General features: G+C 51.1%; 1 protein-coding gene across 1 annotated transcript; it reads left to right on the top strand.

The window, feature by feature from the left end:
• Positions 1–521: 521 nt before the first annotated feature.
• Positions 522–20,906, top strand: PGM1 (phosphoglucomutase 1). The gene is made up of 11 exons (XM_032192577.1): positions 522–867; positions 11,488–11,650; positions 12,027–12,173; positions 13,253–13,378; positions 13,599–13,789; positions 14,216–14,370; positions 14,928–15,043; positions 17,435–17,570; positions 18,816–18,999; positions 19,355–19,489; positions 20,202–20,906. The coding sequence occupies exons 1-11, from the start codon at positions 622–624 to the stop codon at positions 20,289–20,291; spliced, it is 1,689 nt and encodes a 562-aa protein (XP_032048468.1). The 5' UTR covers positions 522–621; the 3' UTR covers positions 20,292–20,906.
• The last annotated feature ends 2,158 nt before the right edge of the window (positions 20,907–23,064 follow it).

The following is a 23,064-nucleotide window of genomic DNA, read 5'->3' as shown; positions in this document are numbered from 1 at the left end:
AGAGAAGCTCTTGGCTGAGAACTCAGGGCGTGAGGCAGGACTTGGGTTTTGCTGCAGTTAATGTGGAGTGAAACATGACACAGCAGCAGGGCATGGAACCCCTTTGCTGTCCTGATCTTTTAAGAAGTTTAATGATCTGACTTTTTGAGGGGGAACATAGGCAAGTTCTCTGCCCCAAGGCAGTTTCCACCCTTCTTGCCCAGGAGGAGAGAAGAAGCGAGACCTCAGCCCTATCTGCTGGGTGTTCTCCCCTTTGCTCCAGGCTCCATAAAACCATTCTGGAGTCACACAAGGAGTCAGCTACCGCCTGCCCTCCTCGGGGGGGGAGGAAATTGGGGCAAAAAGCGGCGATAACGGCGACACCGCGGAGCCGTGACAGGAGGATGAGGCGGCGGCCTGGCCGCCCGGGCCTCCCTCACCACCACCCCCGGGGGGCGGCCTCACAGCGGCGGGCGGAACGGGGCCGGGTCGTGCTGAAGGGGGCCGAAAGGGGCCGAATGGGGCCAGCCCGGCCCGGCTGTGCCTTTAAGGGGCGTGGATCGGGGCCGTGCCGATCCGAGCCTTGCCGAGCCCAGCCCGCTCCCCTTGAGGCCGGCCCGGAACTGCCAGCGGCTGCCGGCCATGGTGCGCATCGTGACGGTGAAGACCAAGGCGTACGGGGACCAAAAGCCCGGCACCAGCGGGCTCCGCAAGCGGGTCTCGGTCTTCCAGAGCAATGCCCACTACGCCGAGAACTTCATCCAGAGCGTGCTGGCCACCCTGCCGCCGGCAGAGCGCCAGGAGGCCACGCTGGTGGTGGGGGGAGACGGCCGCTACTACATGCGGGACGCCATCCGCCTCATCGTCCGCATCGCCGCCGCCAACGGGGTACGTGCGGCTCGGGGCCGGGCTCAGGGAGGACGAGGAGGAGGAAGGAGGAGGATGAGGAAGGCTTCCTCTGACAGAAAAGGGGAGCTGAGGATGCCGGGGGGCAGCGTCAGGCGCTGGGGGGAAGCTCGCTGTGCTGCCCTGCTCAAATCGGATGTCTTGGTGTCTAATTAGGGGGGTGAAAGTGTGGCTAAGCCACCCGGGGGCACAAATTTGAGCTTGCTGCTTTCTTATGGAATAAGGAAGTGGGTGAGTGTGTCTGGAAGCTGTGCAAAATTGGGCCTCCTGTGCCCCGGGGTGGGTGCCCAGCGCTCAGCCCGCGCCCCCTGACAGCACCCGCACGCACGGGCGATGTGGCCTTCCCCAGCAGAAAAGCGGCTGGCACTGCTTTATTTATCGGGTCTGAGGTGAATTGGGGCTGAAATGTGTGCTGACAGCACCTCAGGTCCCAGTGACCGAGCAGGTTGTGGGACGTGGTGGCCCACCAGGGCCTGAGGGGCTCCCCTCCTGCACCTCGCCTCAGCCCCACAGTGGGTAAGGGGCTGAGGGCTGTGGTTGAGCTGGGGACCCCTCAGGAGGGGCTCGAGTCCTGTCCTTGTGGCCGTGCAGCGTCCAGGGGTCTGCTCACCAGCGGGTATTTGCCCTGCGGTGGTTTGTCTGACTTGCTTCCAAGTGTTAGGGCAGAACCGGCTGTAAAAGAAAGAGAAATGTTCTGGAAAGGCAAGAGGAAACAGGAGGAGAAAGCAGGTGGGTGAATGCGTGGGGTAAGAGCCAAGGCACGGCTATACGAAGTGGGAAGTTTTACTCTAAAAGCTTTTCATTCTGAATCATTAATTTATAAAGCAAAAAAAACGGCTGTGGCCTGAGACAAAATGTTAGACTTCTTCAAGCAAAAATTAAGTGATACGACAGCACTGCCAGTCATCTGCTTGCGGGCTCTTTGTGCCCTTGTTGCAGCAGAGTAGAGACAGTGGCGTGGGTTTTCTGGGGTGCTGGAGGGAGCCATAAAATAAACTCTCCCCTCCCCAGCCACCCTCCAAAATTTGAGGAGGATTGGCAGGTCAGAATTGCTGCAAAATCAGAGATTTAAATATCCTATGTAAAAAAGAAGGGGAAAAAGACCTCAAAGGGTCATTAAAGAAATGAGAAAACTATCCCCTGAATTCTTTAATAACTGAAGAGCAGATGTAAATCTGAATAAGGAACCAGAAGGAGGCACGGAGAGGTGCTCTGCAGACTGCTGGGCCATTGAAAGCTTGATACAATTCTGTGACAATCCTGTGATACTGTGACAATTGCTGGCTAAGTTTGAATTGCACAGGCTTAAAGTTTGGCAATGCAATACTCCAGTGTGGCAAAACCTTCAGGTCCCAAGAAATGAGGTGACTAAAGACAGAAAGTTCGTTTATTCAGTGCAAAACACTTGTTTTTAATGAATTTCCAGCACTTGCTTTTGTGTTTTGGATTGCTTAGGGGATGCTTGCTTCGTGTTTTTTCTCTGTAATCGCAAGTGCTGGTTCTCTGGTAAGCTCTTACTCAACTATGCTGTGGTAGCTATGAAAATCCTCTTTCTTCATAATGGATGTGAAGTAACTGGGGGTCACCCACCCTTCAAAGGGAAGGGTGAGCTACTTTGGTTAATGTGTAAGAAAGCGTGCTGCAAGCACGTGGCAGCGGGTTCCTGGAAACTGTTTTGGGCTGAGTGCTGGGGCCTGTGGGGGTCTCCTGATTCTGGGAGCCAGGTCTCAGAAGAAGGCTCAGTAAACTCGTGGTGAGACATACTTAGTAATGTAGAGGAAGGCTGGACACCTGAAATAATCACTTCTGGAGGGAAGTGATTATTGCAGTGCATGCGAGGGGATCCACTGTATAGATCCACTAAGAACGTGGTAAAACTGAAAAGTAGTAAAGATATAATAAAGAAATAATAAAGATATAATAAAGTTTTGGCTACAGGCCTCTCTAACACAGCCTTTCTGCTTGTTTTGATCACCAAGGTATGTCATACCAGGATGTGTTCACCTGTCTAACAGCAGCCAGCCCGCCTCCTGTGCCAAAGCAGTGCTGGAGAGCCGTATTTCTGGTCCTAGGGAGTAAGAGGTGAAGGGGTCACTGCTTTAAAATCCTCGGCCTTTAAGATCTGGCTGAGTGGTTCTCTCAAAGCCGCAGGAGAAACAGGAGTACGGTTCATGATCGTTAGTTTTACAGAGTAAAAGGTGAGGATGCTGAAGTGAATTTTAGTTTTTTTCTTCACCTGGAATGGATAATATATCCCTAAATGCTGGTATTTGAATAGCAACACCTCAATTTGTAGTTCTGTGATTAACAAGTGTTATTTACAAGTTTGCCTGTATAAAAGTAACCAAAAATAGTCGTTGGTTTCACCATTCTCAGCTGGCAGCCAGCAGAGCCTACCTGCTTTGTTTTGGTCTGTTGTGCCAAGTATCCTTTATTTTTTTCCCACACATAGTTTGCAAGTCTGACTCCTTAATTAATGAATAAAGTTTAAAAGCTCCAACCATCTGGGGTAGAACTGGGGCCGTGCAATAGCTTTAAGTCAAAAGCAGGCACAAATTGCAGAACTGAGATTAAACACCTAGGATCAGGCTGACTCACGAATGAATGTTGTCACCTGCTATTCAACAAGTGTAATGTGCCCCTGGTTCCTTCTCAAGTAAAGAGATTTCAAAGCGCTGCAGGGTATCTGCATTAAAGCAAATTGCTTGAAGGTGTTTTGAATGCCAGGCGCTGCTTTGCATGGTAAATGCTAGCCTGGTTTTGTTTTACTGCTGCAGGACAAAATGGTACTTCAGTTAGAAACACTGCTCTCTGCCCCAGAAAGTTTGGTTTCCTGGCTTGGCTGCTATTAAGCTTTCCCCCACCCAAATATCCCAGGGAAACCAAGTGTTTAAATTCAGTTGCATTGCTCAGCAGCTCGTTATTTGCCAGGGCCCTCTTGTAGCTTACTTGGGTAGCTCTGCTCCATTTTAATTTTGTGCTGTTCCTGATTCTGCACAAGACTGTGAGGTCAGCCTCAGTCCTGTTGCTTTACAGCCCTTCATCCGCTTAGCAGCCAGCAGCGTTACCCTAAAGAACAGGCTGTCAGTCCTCGGGTTCAGATCTTCCCATTTACTAAAAGCTCCTGGTACTAAAACATCAAATTAAAATGAATGAGAAGAATTTTATTCCAAAAAAAGCAAACCCTATGAACCGGTCCTACGTGCAGTGATGCTAGATCCTACAGGCCGATAAGAAGTCTCAATTTCTGGTCTTTGTTACGTTGCTGTTTTTCTCAGAAGCAGAAGAGGAAAGTGAGGTGTGATATCTGAAGTAAGGAGATAGATCCCGAGTGTGCAGTCAGCGTTACCTGCAGGTATGTCCTGGCTCCAGGTTATGGTGGGGTTTAGAAGACAACCATACATGCACCAGCTCCCTACAGCTCGAAGACTGCTTTTTTACTACTTTAGTTTCTTTTTGCCTCTCAAATTCATCATTTTATATCAATTTACAGTTGAAGGTTATTCAGGCAGTGGTGAGGTTGCCCAGGTTTGGTGGCTTTTGGGAATTTTATCCTCTACAGTAACGAAACCCCATCTGGAGGGAAGAACTGGGGTGCTTTGTAGTTAATCTTTGCAAATCCAGCAGACAGAGTGTTGAAATCCACTCTAACAGGGGCTTAACCGTAATCTCCTGGAGCAGTGGCTCTAAGCAGACGCCTCAGCTCTGGCCGTGCTGGGAGGCAGCCGTGCAGGGCCTGGCGCCTTCTTTTTGTCACATGAAGCTCTGGGTTAGGTGAGCCGAGCCCGGCAGATGCTGCCTGCGTGCCTCACAGCCGGGCTGAGCTGGTGCAAGACCAGCTCCAGGAAAGGATTGTGGTGGCTCCTTCTCCTTGCCCTCCCATCTCGACGCTAATCTGTAGTTATTAATGCTGCAAATGATGAACTCAAAAAAAAAAAAATAATAAAAGGAAATAAAACTGGAAATATTCTCACCAGGGAGGATGCGGAGTGCCTGGGGGAGATTCCAGCAGGCAGCAAAAGAGAGATCCTGAAGTTGGGCACGTGTGGCCAGCCAGAAAGCACAGGGACACTCAGCTTAGCCCAGAGGTAGGAAAAACACTTGCAGTCTGCAGTGATGCTGCAGAGAAGAAGAGAATTGCTCTCTGGTCAGCTGGGGACCGGGCAAGGATTAAAATTGCAGCAGGAGAGGCTTAGGCTAGACGTTAGAAAGCATTTTTGGAAGCTTAATACTAATGGAAAGAGCGCCTTGCCTGGGGATGCTCATTAAATCTCTGCCTGGGAAAACTTCTAGCAAGAACGGTTTGGGCAGAGCTGGTTCTACCCGGTGCAGGGGCTGGGTGAGCTTTTTACAGCACTCCCAGCCCTTCCCTCCGCACGTGCTTTACCTGCTTCTTGCCTGCAGGTGAAGCTTTGCCAGCACTTTGTAACTGTGTGAGAAAAGGTTGGTGTGCATCTCCCTCTCTCCTCTTCCATCCGCGCTGTTCCAGGCAAAGCCCCCACATCAGGATCCAGGCGCAGGGGCGATCTCCTGGCGGGTTAGGGCCAGGATCCCCAGCTCAGTGCTGGTTCTGCTGGAGCTGAACCAGCCGAGATCCCTCTCCCGTGCCAGGGAGGGCAGCAAACGCCAGGGCAGCCCGCGGTCACGGCCGTGCGCTGCGGAGCTGACCTTTGGACAGAAACCTTCACGGCCGTGCCTGCTGCTGTCTCCTCCTCTCCTGGCAAAGGGGGGACGAGCCCCTGCCAGCCCAGGAGCCCTTTGTGGGGTCTGCAGCAGCCCTGCGGATGGTAGCGTCGCCCCTAGCCCTGCAGAGCTGTGTCAAGGATCTGCTTTCTGCCCCCTGAGCCTCTCTGGGGTGCACGGTCAGCACGGCTCAGTTCTGGAGTTACCAGCACGTATGTGGGTACCTGTGTGTGTGCTCAGCCTCTCGAGGTGATGCCAGACACTCTGCCTCTCTCCCTTTCAGCCTCAAAAACTGCATTTTAATTAATCCTTAGGGAAACAAAGAATCTTACAAGCAGAGCTCCTGCAATTGCGTAACCGACGGGCTCGCAGTTGGTTTATTTTACTCTGCCTCCATTTATCTTGGCAGTGCCAAGCGTCACGCCGGCAGCGGGCTGTAATCAGGCAGAAGGTGTGTGGTTTTGGCAGCTGTGGGGTTATCGGGGCTGCCGGCCCCCCCAGCGGGATTGCACAAGCAGCAGGGCACAGGTTTGCTGTGGGCAGGAGCAGGGAAATGTGATTTGTGCTTGAAAGGAAGGCTGGGAAACAACTGCAAAATACCTGGCTTTGATTCTGTGTAGTGTTCTCCCCCAGTTATTTTGGATCTCCCAATGTGGGGTGGGGTGAGGAGAGGTGGCAGAGCCACAGCAGGGAGAGGGGACGGGGCAGGGGCCAGCAATATCGAGCCGAGGGAGGGGCTGCGTGCTCTGCAGGGTTTTCCTGAAGTTTAAGGGCTCTCAAAATAGCCTTGTTTGACTTGGGTTAATGATAAAAGGACAGCAGTTCATGGCTTTGGCTCTGCTCTTGCTTGTCTGAAGTGCAGGGCTGTGAACGGGGAGCTGCGTGAGCAAACAGCCTGCCTGGGGCGGGCAGGGAGGGGAAAGGTGAGGAATGAGGCACCTCAGCACCTCAGTGGCCACGAGGGAAAGCTGAGGAAATTGGGGTTGTTTCCTGTAGAAAACAGAGGATGTTCAGGCTCTGTATGCTGAATTTTTTTTTTTTTGCAGTGAAAGAAGCTGTCAGGAAGAGGGTTGTGTTCAATTTGCTCTCTGACAGCTCGGGAGGGCTTGAGCCACGGCGAGGAGGATGTAGGCCAGCTCGCAGGGACACGCTCCTGGCTGCAAGGTGATTTATGTGTGGGCACCGCTCACCTGGAGAGGAGGACTTAAAGAATGGGTTATGGGAGCTGTCTGAAGGGTGCCCTGGGTATAGGGCACCAGATTTGGGGAGGGAGCCGTGAGCCACTGTGCTCCTTCCCACCCGAGCAGTGCCTCCCAGACCACAAATGGCCAGAACGTGCACACCTAATTACATGTCCCAGCTCCCAACCCGGTCAAGAGAAGAAGAAAAAGGGACAGAGCTTGTGCAGGCCTCTCCCTGCCAGGGCAGCTGCTCAGTGGGAGGCTCGTTCTGGGAGCTGGATTTTGTTCTCCGTGCCACTAGAGGGAAACCTGTGCCTTTGTGTGGAAATTTAGGGCGTCGCAGCTGCAGGATAGGGAGTAGCAGATGCTGGACTAGCGTGGAGGTATGAAATGTGCACTGATTGTTTCTGCCTGCCTACCCCAGGCATTCTCGCTGGTGGTATAAAATAAAGATGGCCATAACAGCGTCTCTTTGCCCCTTGGAGAAATCTGATGATTTTTGGAGCAATGACAGAGGCAGCATTTTAGGAAACGGTCTCGTGGAAGCCTTCGTAAGTTGTCACAATCCAGCTGTGTACACAACTCCTTTCTCCCTCCCCCTTTTTGATAATGGGATGAATGAGTCATTATGAAGTGCACGGTCTCTGATTTTCCACTAATATCCTTAAAACACTGCCAGCAGCTTGGACAGGGGACTCTGAACGTTATTAAAGAGGTTTGGAGGAGACTGTGGTTCCAGCCCAGTGCCTGAAGTTACCTTCCCCAAGCTCAGGGAGACGATGCCTCATAAAAGCTTGTTGGCATTTGGATCTTTTCTGTGTGTGAGTTGTTCCGAACCCGATAACTTTATCATGCCATGCTCTAAAGGATTCGATACTTGTGGATTTTTTTCTTTTTTTTTTAATAAATTTTGGCACCTATGCTGTCAACTTGTGGAGTATTCGGTTGAAACCATGCCTTTAGCAGCTTCGAGCCGTGCTGGGTTTTCCTGAGCTCAGCAAAGGCTGAGCCACTCTTCTTTGTGGACCACGTCCCCGTGCCCGGGAGGGAGCCCCGGGGCAGTCAGGTTGTCGCAGCGGGGCTCGTGTGTAAGCGACCTGTGGGTAACAGATCTGCTGCCTTCCATTTTAAGAGTGACCTTTAGCTCGCCGGACTCCGCAAAACACCTCCGGCCGCGTGCTGCCCTGCCTGCTGGAGGCTTTTCCTCCGGGGCCTGCCGTGCCTGCAGAGATTTGCTGGGCTGGCAAAAACGCTGGGGCAGCGCATCGGGGTGTCCGAGCGGGGCGCCGAGCTGCCCATGCGCTGACGGAGACCCGGGCAGACGGACGGGTGACAGCGCAGAGCGGCGAGGAGCCCTGCCTGCAGGGAGCAGGAGGTGGTGAGGGAGGCAAAAATCGCCTTTTCCTGCCCGTGGTGGAGCTGCGTGTTCGCCGTGACATTGATCCTCCTCGGCAAGTGCAAGGAAACAGCTTCAGTTACAGAACCCACGTTCAGCTCGATGTTCGAGGAGCTATTTTTGGGTGCTCGAGAACTTCACTCAGCTTCTGTCCAGTAGGTGTGCCATTGCTGGTGTCAAGATTGATCGATTTTTTTTAAATTACATATTTTTTCCTTTGTGTTTCATCGTAACTTACTTCTTAAATGCATTTATATGAAAAAAGGCCATGGAAGACGCTCCTCTGCCTCTGCTGACCATGCCCACGGCTCCTTACAACGATCAGAAGCCAGGAACGAGTGGACTACGGAAGAAGACCTTTTATTTTGAATCCAAGACGAACTATATGCAGAACTTTATCCAGAGTATATTTTTTTCCATAGATCTAAGAGATCGACAAGGAGCTTCTATGGTGGTTGGAGGCGATGGGAGGTACCTGAATAAGTCTGCGGTGGAGCTGATAGTCCAAATGGCTGCAGCCAACGGGGTTGGTAACGGTTAAATGACTAAATTCCTAGGGTTGCGTAGCTGATAAATGCAGAAAACCGTAATAAATTAGTCACTGGGAGTCACTAATTGCTAACGGTTAGCTTTTTAACAGAAAATCCAACTGGAAATGCTGAAATTACTGTTTGTTCACTTTTAAGTGGTACAGTTGGGTAGAAGCATGGGGAAACACACGGAGCAAAGAACAGAAAAGGTCCACGTTTTCTGTGCCTTCCTAGTTCGTGGTTTGACGTGCCTCAAGCTGTTGGCACTTGTGGACTTGGTAGTGTCTCCATCAGGTAATAAAACCCTGATAACAGTAGGAGAAGTGGGTGGCAGAGCCACGGCTCTCCCTGCGGAGGCAGCTGGGCAAAAGCTCCTTCAGCCTTGCTTGGAGAAGGCAAAACGCAGGCTCTGCTGCTTCCCCACAGCTACAAGCTGTGGCCGGGCAGTAAGCACTTGGGGAGCCTCCAAAAAATGAAATGAGATGAGAGCAGAAATGGGGGGAGCCTTTGAGATCTCTGGCTGTGCTGGAAGCAGGGCAGGAGACCGGGCTGTTTGTGGCACGGGGTGGTTCAGGTGCTGCAAGCCTCTGGGGCTGTGTCTTTGCTTCTTCTTGCTTTTTAAGAAGGGAAGACGCCGCCGTCTGTCCTGGATCTCCTAACGCAGAGCAAAACTTGATGCTAAGAGACGTGGCATAGGAATTTTTGGCAGAAAAGCTTGTTCGATCGCAACAGGGTAATTTGTAATGAGCAGGCAGATAAGAGGAGAGAGTTTTCTTTTTGTTTTTTTTTTTTTTTTTTTTAATCAGCAAGTTTTCCAGGCTGGAAAAATGAATCCTTTGGCATTGCAAATTAATGTGTTCCACTTAAGTCAGCGTACGGGCTGAGCAGGAGAGCTGGGGAATGTGCACAAAGTAGGAGCCAGGCCTGCTGCTCGGGCTTTCTGACACCAGGACAGATTTCCTGATGGTAAAGATGAGATTAAGCTGATCCTCACCAGATGAGGCTTCTCTCCTGCGTTTCTTCCCGGCGGCATGGCCCGTGTCTGGCTAACATCTAGTTCCACTGCTGGGTTTGATGTTTTTTCACTGCTTGTTTTTATGTAGTCTGGCTGAATCCTGTGACTTTGTTAATCAACGTTGTGCTAACCTCGCTCTGCAGAGCTGAAGGGATGAGTCCAAGGATGTGTTAAAATGTAAGAAGGCACGAGGAGGGCATGCCTGGCGTGTTTTGGATGTGCAGAAGCGTCTCTGTCGGCATGTGCCAGGGACAGGTGCTGCCACCTCCGCAAACGCGGCATCAGCAGGATCTCCGAATGGCACCGAGCACTTTTGCTGTGCTGCTGCGGGGTGATTCACCTCGCCTGCTTCAAATGCTGGTGGTTTGGTCAAAGAAAGGGACCTGGGTTATTTGCTCTGTGCTCGGGGGCTGTGACCAGTGCAGGGCATTGCTCTTGTGCTGCGTGCATCGTCCAGGAGGGCAGTGGAGCTGTGCACACCGGCTTCCTCAGCTAGAAAACGTGGGTTTGGTGGGACAGCACTGAAAGCATCAGCCTGTGTTGCTGGAGGGGACCCGCAGGAGTCCTTCGCTGTCTGCGTGTGTGTTGGTGGGGTTTTTGGTGACTCCAGGTGGAAGCTCTGGGTTGCATCACGGGGCCGTAACCCAACATCGCCGCAGGAGGCAGGTCGGGTGAATGGGGCTGCCCGGAGCATCCTGGGGAAGGTGTTTCTGTTTTCTTTCTTAGCTTTGGCTCGTAAGAAACTCCAGAAAACTGAAAAAGATGCTGAGTGTTAGCAGCTCAGCACGCCGCCAGGCTGAGCAGCCTCTCCTGCGGTTACCCCAAAGGAGTTAGCACCGGGCTGGAGGGAAATGACAGCCGAAAACCTCTGACAGCCGAGGAGGGCCCCGAAGCAGAGAGCAGCCTGTATGGATACGAGTCTCCTCGCTGCATTCGCTTTGGGTTTGTTGCCTTTCCAGATCTCTGCCCGTGGTGCTGCGGGGCAGGAACCACATCCCATTATCCCGTGCTGGTGCTGCTGGCTTAGCACCACACAGGAACCTTCACTCCAAGCAGGCTGGCCTTTGTTTTCGGGTTTCTCTTGCCTTTTGAATGAAATTCCTCCTCTTTCCTCAGTCGTATACAGGGTCTAATCTCCTTGGCTGCTGGGGAGTAGTCTGGTATGTTCTTAAACCTCTGTCACCTCATCTGGGGGCTATGGTAAGGGGCATGCTCTTCCAGGAGAATATTTATCTTCTGTTTTACTACATGAACTGGATCCTGATTACCTTGTAGTGCTTAGCACATCGGTCTGGATTTAATCTCAGTGATATTACTGAATTTATGGAGGGAGGTGTGTTACCCGCTGCGAGGAAGAGAATTTGCATCTGGTCCCACGGGAGCAGCAATGAAGATCTATTTTGCTTTTGCTTTGGCTTCTCTCAACCCCATTGTGTCTTTTGAAAGCAAAGTTCAAGACCATAGCCAAGGGGTGTTGTTTTTTTTTTTTTGTGTCGTTTTGTTTAGATGGCTCTGGAAAGCTCAGCTCTTCAGCGCAGGCTGCCATTTCCCGTTGAGCTGTGATGTTCGTGAGGGGAAAAAAAAGGCACAGCAGAACGGGGTGGGCTGCTGACCTTCAAACTATGCAGCAGAGAGCTTCACGGCCTCCCAGGAACACGCTGCTTGCTTCAGCACCCCAGCCATCAAGGTGCCTCCTTAGGAGGCTTTGCTTTGCCTGTAGCCAGTGTTTGAGGGTCTGGTGCATTTGCTGTTAGCATTTGGGACTCACAGTTGTTCGTTTTGCCCTTTAATTTTCAGATCGGCCGCTTGGTCATAGGGCAGAACGGCATTTTGTCCACTCCGGCCGTGTCCTGCATCATCAGGAAAATCAAGGCCATTGGCGGCATCATTCTGACAGCCAGCCATAACCCTGGTGGGCCCAACGGAGATTTTGGTATTAAATTCAATACTGCCAATGGAGGTAAGGTTTAGTTCTTTTATTTGCTTGCTTTCTACTTCCCAGTTCTTTATTGGTACAGAGGAACCTGATTAAACTGTCAGACATCACAGAGGTTCAGTGGCCCAAGCACTGGGTTCCCCCAAACACCAAATCACAGAATGGTTGAGGTCGGAAGGGATCTCTGGAGGTGATCTGGTCCAAAGCCCTGCTCAAGTAGGGCCACCTGGAGCAGGTTTCCTGGGACCATGTCCAGAGTGATTGATCTGCTCCCCTTGCTCCCCAGTATTCCTCTCCTAGTGAGGTATTCCCAGCCCCAGGACTTCTGCTGTACCTCTGAAGGGCAGTTCTCCTCCAGTCTGCCTCTAACTTCCTCCCTCTCGCACATTATATCTCGTAGGTCCTGCTCCTGAAGGTGTCACGGACAAAATTTTCCAAATCAGCAAGAAAATCGAAGAGTATGCGATCTGCCCGGATCTCCAGGTGGACCTGGGCACCATTGGGAAACAGCAGTTTGATCTGGAGAACAAATTTAAGCCATTTACAGGTAAATGACTGTGCTTCCTCTTGGAAAGTTGCAGGTGAAGTTGGTGTGGACCTGCCATGAAAGGACACGTGGTGTTTTGGAAGGACAGATGTGGCCATTCTGACCTCTCCTTCTCAGCTGCTGGATAATCCAAGCAAAATTGTCTGTCCTGGTTGCTGTGGATTTTTATTTTTATTTTTTTACTTGCATCTCACCTTGTCTAGATACTTTAATTCTACTAATTGTCTGTAAGGCTCCCATTAACACGTACGTGGGAAACAAAGACAAATCTGCAGTTAAAGTTCATTTTCCAGATTAAATGTTATAGTGTTAGTGTTTAATCTTTCTGACTGGCTTTTTCCAGAGTTTCATGTATAAAAGAACTGTCTGAGAGTTGGAAAGCCGTGACATTTCACCTATGATTTTTGTCAGTTAGCAGTGAAAATAAAAATACATCTAAAAAATAGATTTTTTTTTCAAAAAAGTTACTGCAAGTTATTTTCACCACCTCTTGATGATCGCTCATTGTAAACAAAATTAAATCAAAAGATGATAAAAATCCAAATTTCTCTCGTTTTCCATTTCTGTTTACCAGGATTTTTGTGTAAATAGTTTTGTCTTCACCTTTTTTTTTTTTTACGTGGCCCATGAGTTGCAAAGGTGCAACCTTTTCAGACTCTGAGGTGCACAGTTCGTGCTCATGTTGGTGGAAGTCTGTTTGTGTATGTTTTTTCCCCTCTTAATCCCTCTCTACACGTAGCCAGAGTGGAACAGAGGCCTCTCAAAGGATGTCCGGGGGGCTGGGGCTGTGAATGGAGGCTGTGACCGGCGGAGAGCTGGGAACAATGTTTGTCTTCAGGATTCTGTCGCTCTGTTTGGTCTGTAATCCGATTAGCAGTGGCAGCCTGTAATTAAATGGCCCTTAATATAGGACCATTATCATTGTCTTTATGAAATGATTCTAGGGGGTGTCTAAAGGCTTTATGCCCAGCCCTGGCCCTTTGCACGCAAGGACCGTCAGCACAGCGCCACGTGGAGCAAACTTGCTTTTCTACGTCGAGTTCAGGCTGTCACAGTTAGTTTCTCTCTTCTTTTTCCAGTGGAAATTGTGGACTCGGTAGAGGCTTACGCAAACATGCTGAGGAACATCTTCGACTTCAGCGCGCTGAAGGAGCTGCTTTCGGGGAAGAACCACCTCAAGATTCGCATAGACGCGATGCACGGAGGTACGGGAGGCCGTGGGTCTGCGGGTGCCTCCTGCTGCCCAGGGAAAGCTTTCTCTCACTTTTTTGTTTCTGGTGTTTGAGAGCAGAAAATGCTGTTGTACAGCTGGAGACCTGTCAGTCAGGCATCTGTTCTGTTCTCTTACACGGGGCTGTCACGTCAATACCTCGGTGCCTTTATCCCGTGCCTGACTCGCTCCCTTCCCACGTTCTGCCCTGACAGTTGTGGGCCCTTACGTGAAGAAGATCCTGTGTGAGGAGCTCGGAGCCCCGGCCAACTCTGCTGTGAACTGCACCCCGCTGGAGGACTTCGGTGGCCACCACCCCGACCCCAACCTGACCTACGCTGCCGACCTGGTGCAGACCATGAAGACCGGAGAGTACGACTTTGGAGCTGCCTTTGATGGAGACGGGGTAAATGGGCTGCTCTCTGATCATCTTCTTACCCTCTAGTCGGTCGTGGGGCATGACAGGACACCAGCAGAGGAGGATGGAGAGAGGCAAAGACCTTTTTTAGTCCTCTCCCTGCTGTAACTGCAGGCAGACGTGAACCACTCACTGCAGTTCACCACCATGGCAGTAGTTGGCTACTGTGTAAATAATGAAGTCCAAACTGTTTTTAAATAGCTTTAAAGCTTATGAAAAATCAGCAGGAAGGTTGAAATACTGGAGAGGTGTTGCTGTTTAACTGCTTCCAAACGTCATATTCAGTTCAGTGCAGTCAAAAAATCTCCGTGTCACGGGGTTTACGGGCTGCGCCTGCGAAGTAGAAGGATTTTGGATTGCAGCCTGCTTGCACAGAGCAGGGTCGTGAGCTGTTTTCTCTCTTGTCCTTGCCAGGACCGCAACATGATTCTCGGGAAGCACGGCTTCTTCGTGAACCCCTCCGACTCCGTTGCCGTCATCGCTGCCAATATCTTCAGCATCCCTTACTTCCAGCAGACCGGAGTCCGTGGCTTCGCCCGGAGCATGCCCACCAGCGGGGCTCTCGATAGGTAGCACCTGCCTCTGCGCGGGGTGGCGGAGGGGAGGGACTGTCCCTTTCCTGTGGTCAGACACACTCCTGTGGTGGGGAGCGAGTGCGTGGCCCTCCTGAAGGGTGATGCACTGCTGGGCTGCTGCATTAAATCCTCTTTGGGAACGTGGCAGGGTTGGGTTCTGCTCTTTCTTCTTTCTTCTCTACAAATAAGCCCAAATAAATGCCCTCCCCCCCTTTTTTTTATGAATTTAAATCTGTTAGTGATATTTTCTTTGTTAAATGCTTTGACATCTACGACCGCTAATTGGTGTAGAAGAGCTGTGTGTTTGTATTTATTCCTTAGCTGTGCTTCCCAACCATCTCCCACAAGGTAGCACCAGGATAAAATCGAGCACTGCTGCACAAAGAGCAGTTCTCCACTTAAAAAAAACAAAAAAAAAGGCAGAGGCGTGAGCTGCCTGCAGCATTACCCCAAAAGAGATGCTGGTAACAACCAAGGCTCCTATTGCAGCATTTCACATGGGTGCACTAAGAGCCCAGCTGTGGTGTGACGCAGCCTTCTTGCCTTCGAAGGGTGGCCCACGCTACAAAGATTGCTTTGTATGAAACTCCAACTGGCTGGAAGTTCTTTGGAAACCTGATGGATGCAAACAAACTGTCTCTGTGTGGAGAGGAAAGTTTTGGTACTGGTAAGTGGGTGTTCCTGAGCTCGGTAACGAAGGCGCTGTTCCTCCTCTTACTTCTTTTTGCTGGGTAACTTGGGATTTATCTTCTGGGGGTAGCTGTTAATGCTTCTGAAATAAAACAAAAAAGCTTTCAAGAATCCCTGGTGGAAGTGTCCACAATGCTAAGAGTTCTGTCAGGCAAAAGCTAGGTTCTCTTTCAGTTAGTAAGGAAGGCGTACGTCAATACGCAGGAAGTTTAAGGGCCTCTTTACTAGCCCGGTCATTGAGTCTATGGGGATTAAGTGCAGTGTTAAATGTATTTTTCAACTCTTGGTGGCCAGGAAAACCTTCTAAATGTTTTCATTTCTGGAAAGAAATATGGTTTGGAGCATGCAGTTTTATTAGGGGAGGTTTCAGGTCACTATTAAATCTCCGAGCTTAATAGGGCCCTCATTTTCCTGTTCTAAAAACAAGGTATGATTTATAAAGTTTAAATTAACACTTGCCTTTGAACAGTTGCAGCAAGTTATTGGGTTACTGAGAAACAAAGCGAACATCTTAAGGAATTTCCTAGGGGTGCACACGTGATGCTCAGCAGTTCCTGGTGCAGGGAGGCTGAAGAGAGCGGGTTTTGCTCACAACCAAAATGTGCAGCGTTCCCGGGAGGCTGCGGGGAGCCTGAGATATCCCACAGCATCCACCACGTGGTGGTGGCGTCCCGATGGGGGAAACGGGGCTGGCCCTGCACGAGGGATTTCAGCACGTTGTGCCTGCACAAAGGCCGTGCTTTATCTGGTTGGGGTTCTCCTCGAGATCCTGTTTGTCCTTTGTCTGAGGACCACGGGGCAGCCGGGAGGATACACGAGGTGCAGGGGCGTTTTGGTAAATACAGACAGCAAGCAGCACGTGATTTGGGGAGCTGCTGATAGGAGAGGGTCTCCAGCGAGCAGCTCTCTCAAATCATTTCCAGTTTCTGTTGCATGTGCAATGAGCTCATAGCTTCTCACCTCCCACAGCAGGTGACTCTGCCTTACAAAGAAATGGGGCTGGGAGGCAGGTTTGGGATTTGGGCTGTGCAACGTCACATCTGGGGCTGGGGATCGGAGCAGTTTTGTGAGGGACAGAGTGGGAAAGGGCTTGTGCTGGGCTCCCCGCACCACATGGGGCGTTTGTCCATCTGGCAAAGGCCCTTTAAAGAAGGAAAAAGGGACGAGGGAGGCTGATAGCAAGTTAATGAGGAGTTGTTTGGAGTCTGACGGAGCGTGAGCGCTGAAGGGGAGCGAGGTGAAGGAGCAGCCACGCAGACCCGGTAAAAATTGAACCAAACTGCGACCCGGCGGGACCGGAGTCCGGCAGCAATTAGAGTAATGCGACATGACAGAATTCCTGCCCGCCTTCTTGGGGATTTTATTCCAGCACGAAGCTGATCCATCACATGGGACTCGTTGTTTATGTAGCATTCCTCTCCGTCACCTCCGTGCGGGACCGGGAGGGTAATTTACCGCCACGGCCACAATGGTGGGATTTGTGTCGAGCACCGCGCGGCCCCAGCCCTTCTCCCCGGGCGATTGCCCACCCTGGCAATTCTGGGGAGGGTAAAAGGGCAGCTGGGGCCTGCTCGCCATGCCCACAGCCGTACCGTGGCTCCTTGGGGTTTGGTAATGCCCGCTTGGAGGTTTTCCAAAGCCCAAAGGGTGAAGCTCAGAAGTTGTGAATCAGCGGGGCACGGCACCGAGCATGCCAGCCAGGAGCAGGGGGGCCGGCTTGGATGTGCTCTGGGCTGCTCTGTGATCCCCTGCTTGATTTAGGGTTTTGGGGCTGGTCTGAGCTGATTTCCCCGTGTGAACAACGTCCCCCCTCCTGCTGCTGGCCCCGGTGCCGGGTGCACCCCGACGGGCGGCTGCGCCCTCCACGGCCGCATAATTTCGGAGTCGTTAGGGTTTGGCTTCCTCAGCGAGGGCTGACATTTTTCTTGGTGCTCGGCCAGCATCTCTGCCGGTCAGGGTGTGCTGATTTGGCAGACGGTACGTGACAGCTGCTCCAGGAGGTTGCTGTTACTCCTTCTTGAGCTTTGCGTTTGCCTCTTTTTGTTGTTTTTTTTTTTTTTTTTTTTGATGACCTTTTTAGCGTGCATTCCCCGTTGCTTCCTTGGGACCAGAATTAAGGATCTGTGAACAATGAGCGTGTGTGCGTGTGTTAAAAGGGGCCGAATGTTTTATTTGGGCCACGGCTGACAGCAGACGATATCTTGAACCGCTTTACCAATGCAGCGGGGATCCAGCTCGCCAAATGCCTTCCATTTGTGAGGCCGTGCGGCTGCCAGGATGCTGGAGGAGAGGAGGCGAGGCAGGGCCGTAGCGCGGGCTCTCTCCTGGCAGGAGGTGGGAAACGTGTTTCTGCTGTGGGTCTCTGCAGGCTCCGACCACATCCGCGAGAAGGACGGGCTCTGGGCTGTCCTGGCCTGGCTCTCCATCCTGGCCACCCGCAAGCAGAGCGTGGAGGACATCATGAAGGATCACTGGCAGAAGTACGGCAGGAACTTCTTCACCAGGTGGGGGAAGCACGGCTGACACCAGTATGCAACGTACCCGGGCTGATTAAAGCTGGATATTCACCTAGGGTTTGTTATTCTGAATGCAATCTGTTCGGTATCAAACTCTGTAAAGGTTGTGCATTTTGGTGTCTGTAGGGTAGCTTTTTTCTCTTAGCGGAGGCTTTTTCTTGCAAGTGTTTCTTGCTGTTAGAGTAACATGTTCCTTTAGGCTACAAGTTGCTTTGTAGTATCTTCAGTGGTGGCTCTATTATGGGATGGGCATCCAGCTCCTGGGCTGTTATTTACCTGGTTGAGTTTGTCCGGTTCCAAACTACTCCCGTTTAAGCTATAGCAGACGTGGGAGAGGAAAAGGGAAGGGGAAGAGCTAAGCTGCACGTGAGCAGAAGGGGAGGCACTGCCTGGAGGGAGAGCGTTCGGCAGAAATCTTTCACTTCGGAAGACCTACGTGAAAATTTTGTCTCAAATTGCCAAGTGAAAGAACTTGCCTTTTCGTTTTTTCCCCTTTTTTTTTCTTCACACCACAAAGCCAGCATACATCTAAGGCATTTAAACCTGTGGAAAAAATGCCAAAGTCTAGAATTAAAAAAAAGCAGCCTGTTAGCACCAGAGCTACGTCTGCATAGCAAGCGACGTGCAGCGGTAGGCAGGTTTGCAAGCCTGTGCGTGCTCCATCTAGCTGGCTGGGCAAATAAAAACCACACAAATCGCACTGGCAATCAGAGTGCAAAGTCTCAGGTCCTGATCTGCGCTTCAGCACATGCTGGAGCTGCTGCTCTCTGCTGCCTCTCTTAGCAGCAGTCGTTAGATCAAAGCTGGCAGCGCTGTGTTATCGTGTGCTGCCATCAGACCTTCGCTTTGCTGTGGGGACACAAGTTAGGATGCTCAGGCACAGCTGATCGTGAGGAACCTGTCGAGATCCTATCGGTGGAATTAGAATAAATGCTTTGCAGTCAGCATTGTTGGGGTCTGGCTCTCTGTCTGTAATATTCCTAGCACAAGACAGCACAATTGGAGCTTTCAGCTCTCCTAATGCTCAGTGTGCTAGGTTGTAGTGTGTCCCACAGCTTTGTGTTGGACTCAAACTGCTGCATGGATCCTCCTCTCTTTTCTTCCCCTATTTTTCTCTATTAAGAGTAGAAAACATACGTGGGGCTGACCACAGTGCTGTTAAACAAGGGCATCACAAAACATTGCTAACTAATTACAGACCTTCCTAATCTGTTTTCTGGTGACTGGTTGTAGATACGACTACGAAGAGGTGGATGCAGATGCAGCTAATAAAATGATGAAGGATTTGGAGACCATGATGTTCGACCGCTCCTTTGTGGGGAAGCAGTTGTCGTCTGGTGACAAAGTCTACACGGTCGAGAAAGCCGACAACTTTGAGTACAACGATCCCGTGGATGGGAGCGTCTCCAGAAACCAGGTGGGCACGGCCTCGCCTGGGCCAAACACGACCTCAGTGTTTTCTGTTGCATCTGTGTTTCCCTTGAGGCCAAGCTGTGTGTTTGACCCCTGGAAAAGCTTCTCCCTTGTGTCTGGCAGTGGGATCCTGGCTGAGGATGAGGGAACTTGCTGCGTGAGGCGCGGAGTGGGTCAGGAGGGAGACTTTTGCTCCTTCAGGAGTGTGCAGCAGAGGTGCCTTCTGCAGCTCCCCCAGGAGGACGGAGCTCAGGGGTGGTGTGGGTCAGGCGTGGCCACGCTGGGTGCCATGGGAAGCCCCCCGGGTACCCCAGAGGCGCGTGGCTGAGAGGCTTTTCTCTTCCCTTCTCTCCTACCAGGGCTTGCGGCTCATCTTCTCCGACGGCTCCCGCATTATCTTCAGGCTGAGCGGTACGGGCAGCGCTGGGGCCACCGTGCGGCTCTACATCGACAGCTACGAGAAGGACGCCCAGAAGATATACGAGGACCCCCAGGTGGGTGCTGCTCTGCGTCACGGCAGCGCTGCCTCCCAGCCTTCCTCGTGCACACAGATCGTGGCCCTAAGCACGGCAGCACTGTGGAGGCGCTGGGTGTTTTGGAAGCAAGGGTTTTGGTATCTTTAATCCCAGTGCAAATAGCTTTTAAAAAAGCTCTGTGTGGAACAAGCATTACTTATTCAGAACCCCTCACAGCTTCTCTTGCAGTTGCACATTAGTTTTTCTGTTTGTTTATGTTACATCTGTGGCTGGTTCCAGGTGTGGAAGGACACTTGCAGACCTGAACTGACCTTTTAGGTGAAATGTTGCATCTCTAGGGATAAGATGAGCTCATTCTTCTACAGAATTCAGGAAATACTTGTTTAAATAAATAAATGTGGGTGAGAGGATGCTGCAGTCACATTTAAGGTGACACTGGCTCATTCTATACTAAGTTTGGTGCACGTTCTTTACAGGATCATTTAAAATGCTCTCTAGCAGATACCGGAAGAAAAGAATCCTCATTTTATATTCCACAGAAAAGAATCCTTGACCTCTTTCTGCATAACTTATGATGCCATTTTTCACAAAGAAGATTTGGGGGGGGAAAGTTCTGGGAGGCAGCAACTAAACTGATTAGCTTGAGCCAGGGGCAGGGTGGGCACAATGTGTGTGGGGTGCGTGCGCTGCTCCGCTCCGCGTTTCTGAGCCATCTCTCCCCTCTCTGCAGGTCATGCTGGCGCCCCTCATTTCTATTGCACTGAAACTTTCACAGCTTCACGAGAGAACCGGCCGCACCGGCCCCACTGTCATAACATAAAGGCTCGGTCCTGGCACCGCACTGGAGAGCTCGCCGCGTGAGGGAAGGCAGCCTGTCACCCCCGTCTTGTCCAATCTGTCACTATGAAAGGAAAATTAATTTTATCTCTGTATTTAAGTACAGTACTGAACCGCTACGGATAGACAATAAAAACCAGCCCCTGTGAACAATTTGTGCGCACGTTGCTGTGCTGCTTTCTTGCGTCACACCGCGCTGCTGGCAAGCTGTGTATGGTGCTCATTAGCACAGCCTTTTGGTTTAGCATATGCACTTTTTTTTTTTCTTTGCTTAAACAAAAGGCTCTAGAAATAACAAAGAGACTAAATTCTTCAATAATTCAGGGGTTTTGGTTCTATCTTGGAAACCGTCCTGGAAAAGAAGCGCATTTTACCCTTGTTAATATATTGTATTTAAATTTGATGTCTCTAAATAAGCAACAGCTGTGTATTAAGGCTGAGTATTTTTTACTCATGTGGATTTTTTCCCCCTTTCAAAAGCCAATTATGTAAATTGGTCTCTTTGCCATGCTATCTGTATAAAAAAATGTAACAAACCCTCCCCACTGAAATAAGCAATAACAAACATTGCAGGATATTAAAGTGATGTGGGCTACAATTACTGCTCAGTGCTCTTTTATTTCCTTGCATCACGACAGGCTCCCTCTTGAAGAGCAAAAGACTTCTTTTGATGAGCTCTTGTTTGGTTGAACGTGCGTGGTGAGATTCTTGGAATAATCAGATTTGCAGGCATTAATGTGCAAAATCTTATCCCAGGGCACAGAGGGGTCACTTCGGAAGCAGTTGTTGCTGTCGGATGCTATCACAGCTCCCTGCCCCTTAGCTGGAGGCCATCCCCTTCGAGTGAGCTGTGTTCCAGCGGGATGGGTGGAAGGGATGGGATGTGCTCCTGCTGCTGACTTGGAGCTCCTCAACCACGGAGGAGATGTTCTTCAGCAAGGGGGGCTCTGGCAGATGCCCTCAGGTAAATCCCCAAGACCCTGTTGGTTTATCACCTCTTTCTTGAGGCTGCTATGGCTTAAACTGTGTCAATAAAAGGAGTTGCAGTGCTGGGAGTGACAGCAGGGGATTTCCCTCTTTGTCACCCAAGCCCTGCAGTGCCCTCTGCCCTCACCGGGCTCGGTGGCACGAGGCTGGCCATGGCAGCGCTGCCCACACAGCCCAAATTCGGGCCAGGACCCTGGGCTGCCCTGAGGGAACAGCTCTGTTTCCCAGGAATGTGAAACATCCTTAACCACGCTGCCAGCAAAACTGCTGAGGTCGATGCAGATGTGCTGACAACAAGCTCTTTATCTCATCTTCTGTACGGAGATGAGGTGTCTCTTCTGACACAGACCTTCTGCTGAATCCACGCTAACAGCTCTGCTAGCAGAGCCGTTTTGGTGCAGGGCATGTTAAAAACCCATGTTGAAGAATCCCGAGAGAACCTGAATAAACCTCATGCAATCTGTCTGACGAAGCAATGCTTGTGCTCGGGACCTGGCCACAAATGGGCAGCAAAGATTGCTCTTACAATGAAAAATAGTGGTGGTGTATGGGCAAAAAGGGAAACAAGCCACCACCCTGTTTTCTGTGTGCATGGAGATGGACCAGAGCACCTGGTGTGTGGTAGGGGATAGAGGAGAGGAGCTTTGGTCATGGGTATCATTGAAAACCTGCTGCCAAAGGTCAGCCTGAAATGTATTTGGTGTTGGGAGCACTGGGCAGCCCCCGGCTGTCCCCAGAAGTGCCCTGTGCAGGCACTGGGCCCTCTGTGGGGCTCTCCGATTCCTGCTGCTCACAGGCAGCACGGAAGCTCAAGCCGTGTTGTGTCACTTCATGAAATACAAGGAAGGAAACACAGAAGTCCAGCAAATGCTGCAGCTTCTGCGTTAACAGAAGAAAATGAAAAAACACCAAATCAAACCTGAGTTGTGTCTGAATGGAAGTGAAATATGGCCCAGCCCGCGTTCATTGCTTACATCCTCAGATGGTGAAAGGTGTATCAAAGGGAACTGTGCAAGGCTGGCACCTCCAAGGGATGAGCGGGGTGCTCTGCTTGGGACTTTGATCTCTGTCGGACAGGATGCCTGGCTGGGGCTGGAGTGTGGCGGTGAAACCTGGAGCCTCCCACTTGTAAATCCTCGCTTCCAGCCTTTCTCTGGGTGGTACCAGCTGCATGTTACCTCCTTGCAGAGTCTCATGGGTCGCTTCAGGCCAGCTCCTACTGGGATGGCAGAGAAGCATCAGTGGCACAGGACCAAAACCAGCTGCTTCTCGCTTCTCCTGGCAAATCTCTGCCCCTTCCCCTGGTCCAGCTCAAAAGGGTTAGCATGGGACTTGTCTGCCCCTCTTTTTATTCAAGCAAGTCACTTCTGTGAGAGCTCCTTTCCTTTCTAACGCATGGACGGGCAAGGAGCGATTTCAGTCCTGTAATTAATTCCCTGAGATGTTTCCTGAGAGCACTTAGTGCTGGGCTGTGAGGAAAATGTCCCATCTCTGCTGCCCTGCAGAATGGGGCCGGCCCCTATCCCCTTCCTGATCTGCAGAGGAGGTTCCCCATTGTTTGAGCGAGGTGCTGGGGTGCTATCGAAGGGCTCCGTTTTGGCACCACACGTCAGGCATCGTTAGCACGGGCGCTGCTGGGACTTGTTGCCAAACGAATGGGTTTGCCAGCGCCAGCCGGGCGGCCGGGGAAGGGCAGCTGCAGTCAGCAAGGAAGCGTCCAAATTAACTCAGGGAGTCGCCTTGCTTCTGAGAGCCTGAAGACCAAGCCT

This window comes from Aythya fuligula, chromosome 8 (assembly GCF_009819795.1).
Source record: "Aythya fuligula isolate bAytFul2 chromosome 8, bAytFul2.pri, whole genome shotgun sequence".
NCBI classification, from domain to species: domain Eukaryota; kingdom Metazoa; phylum Chordata; class Aves; order Anseriformes; family Anatidae; genus Aythya; species Aythya fuligula.
Note: the sequence above shows the minus strand (reverse complement) of the source record. Positions and strands in the feature narration are given on the sequence as shown.

Bases quoted from the DNA above. Each gene is read 5' to 3' on its own strand.
- PGM1 (XM_032192577.1), top strand. From the start codon at position 622: ATGGTGCGCATCGTGACGGTGAAGACCAAGGCGTACGGGGACCAAAAG. The intron at 12,174-13,252 runs GTAAATGACTGT...TTCTTTTTCCAG, and splicing joins CAAATTTAAGCCATTTACAG to TGGAAATTGTGGACTCGGTA. The intron at 13,379-13,598 runs GTACGGGAGGCC...CTGCCCTGACAG, and splicing joins CATAGACGCGATGCACGGAG to TTGTGGGCCCTTACGTGAAG.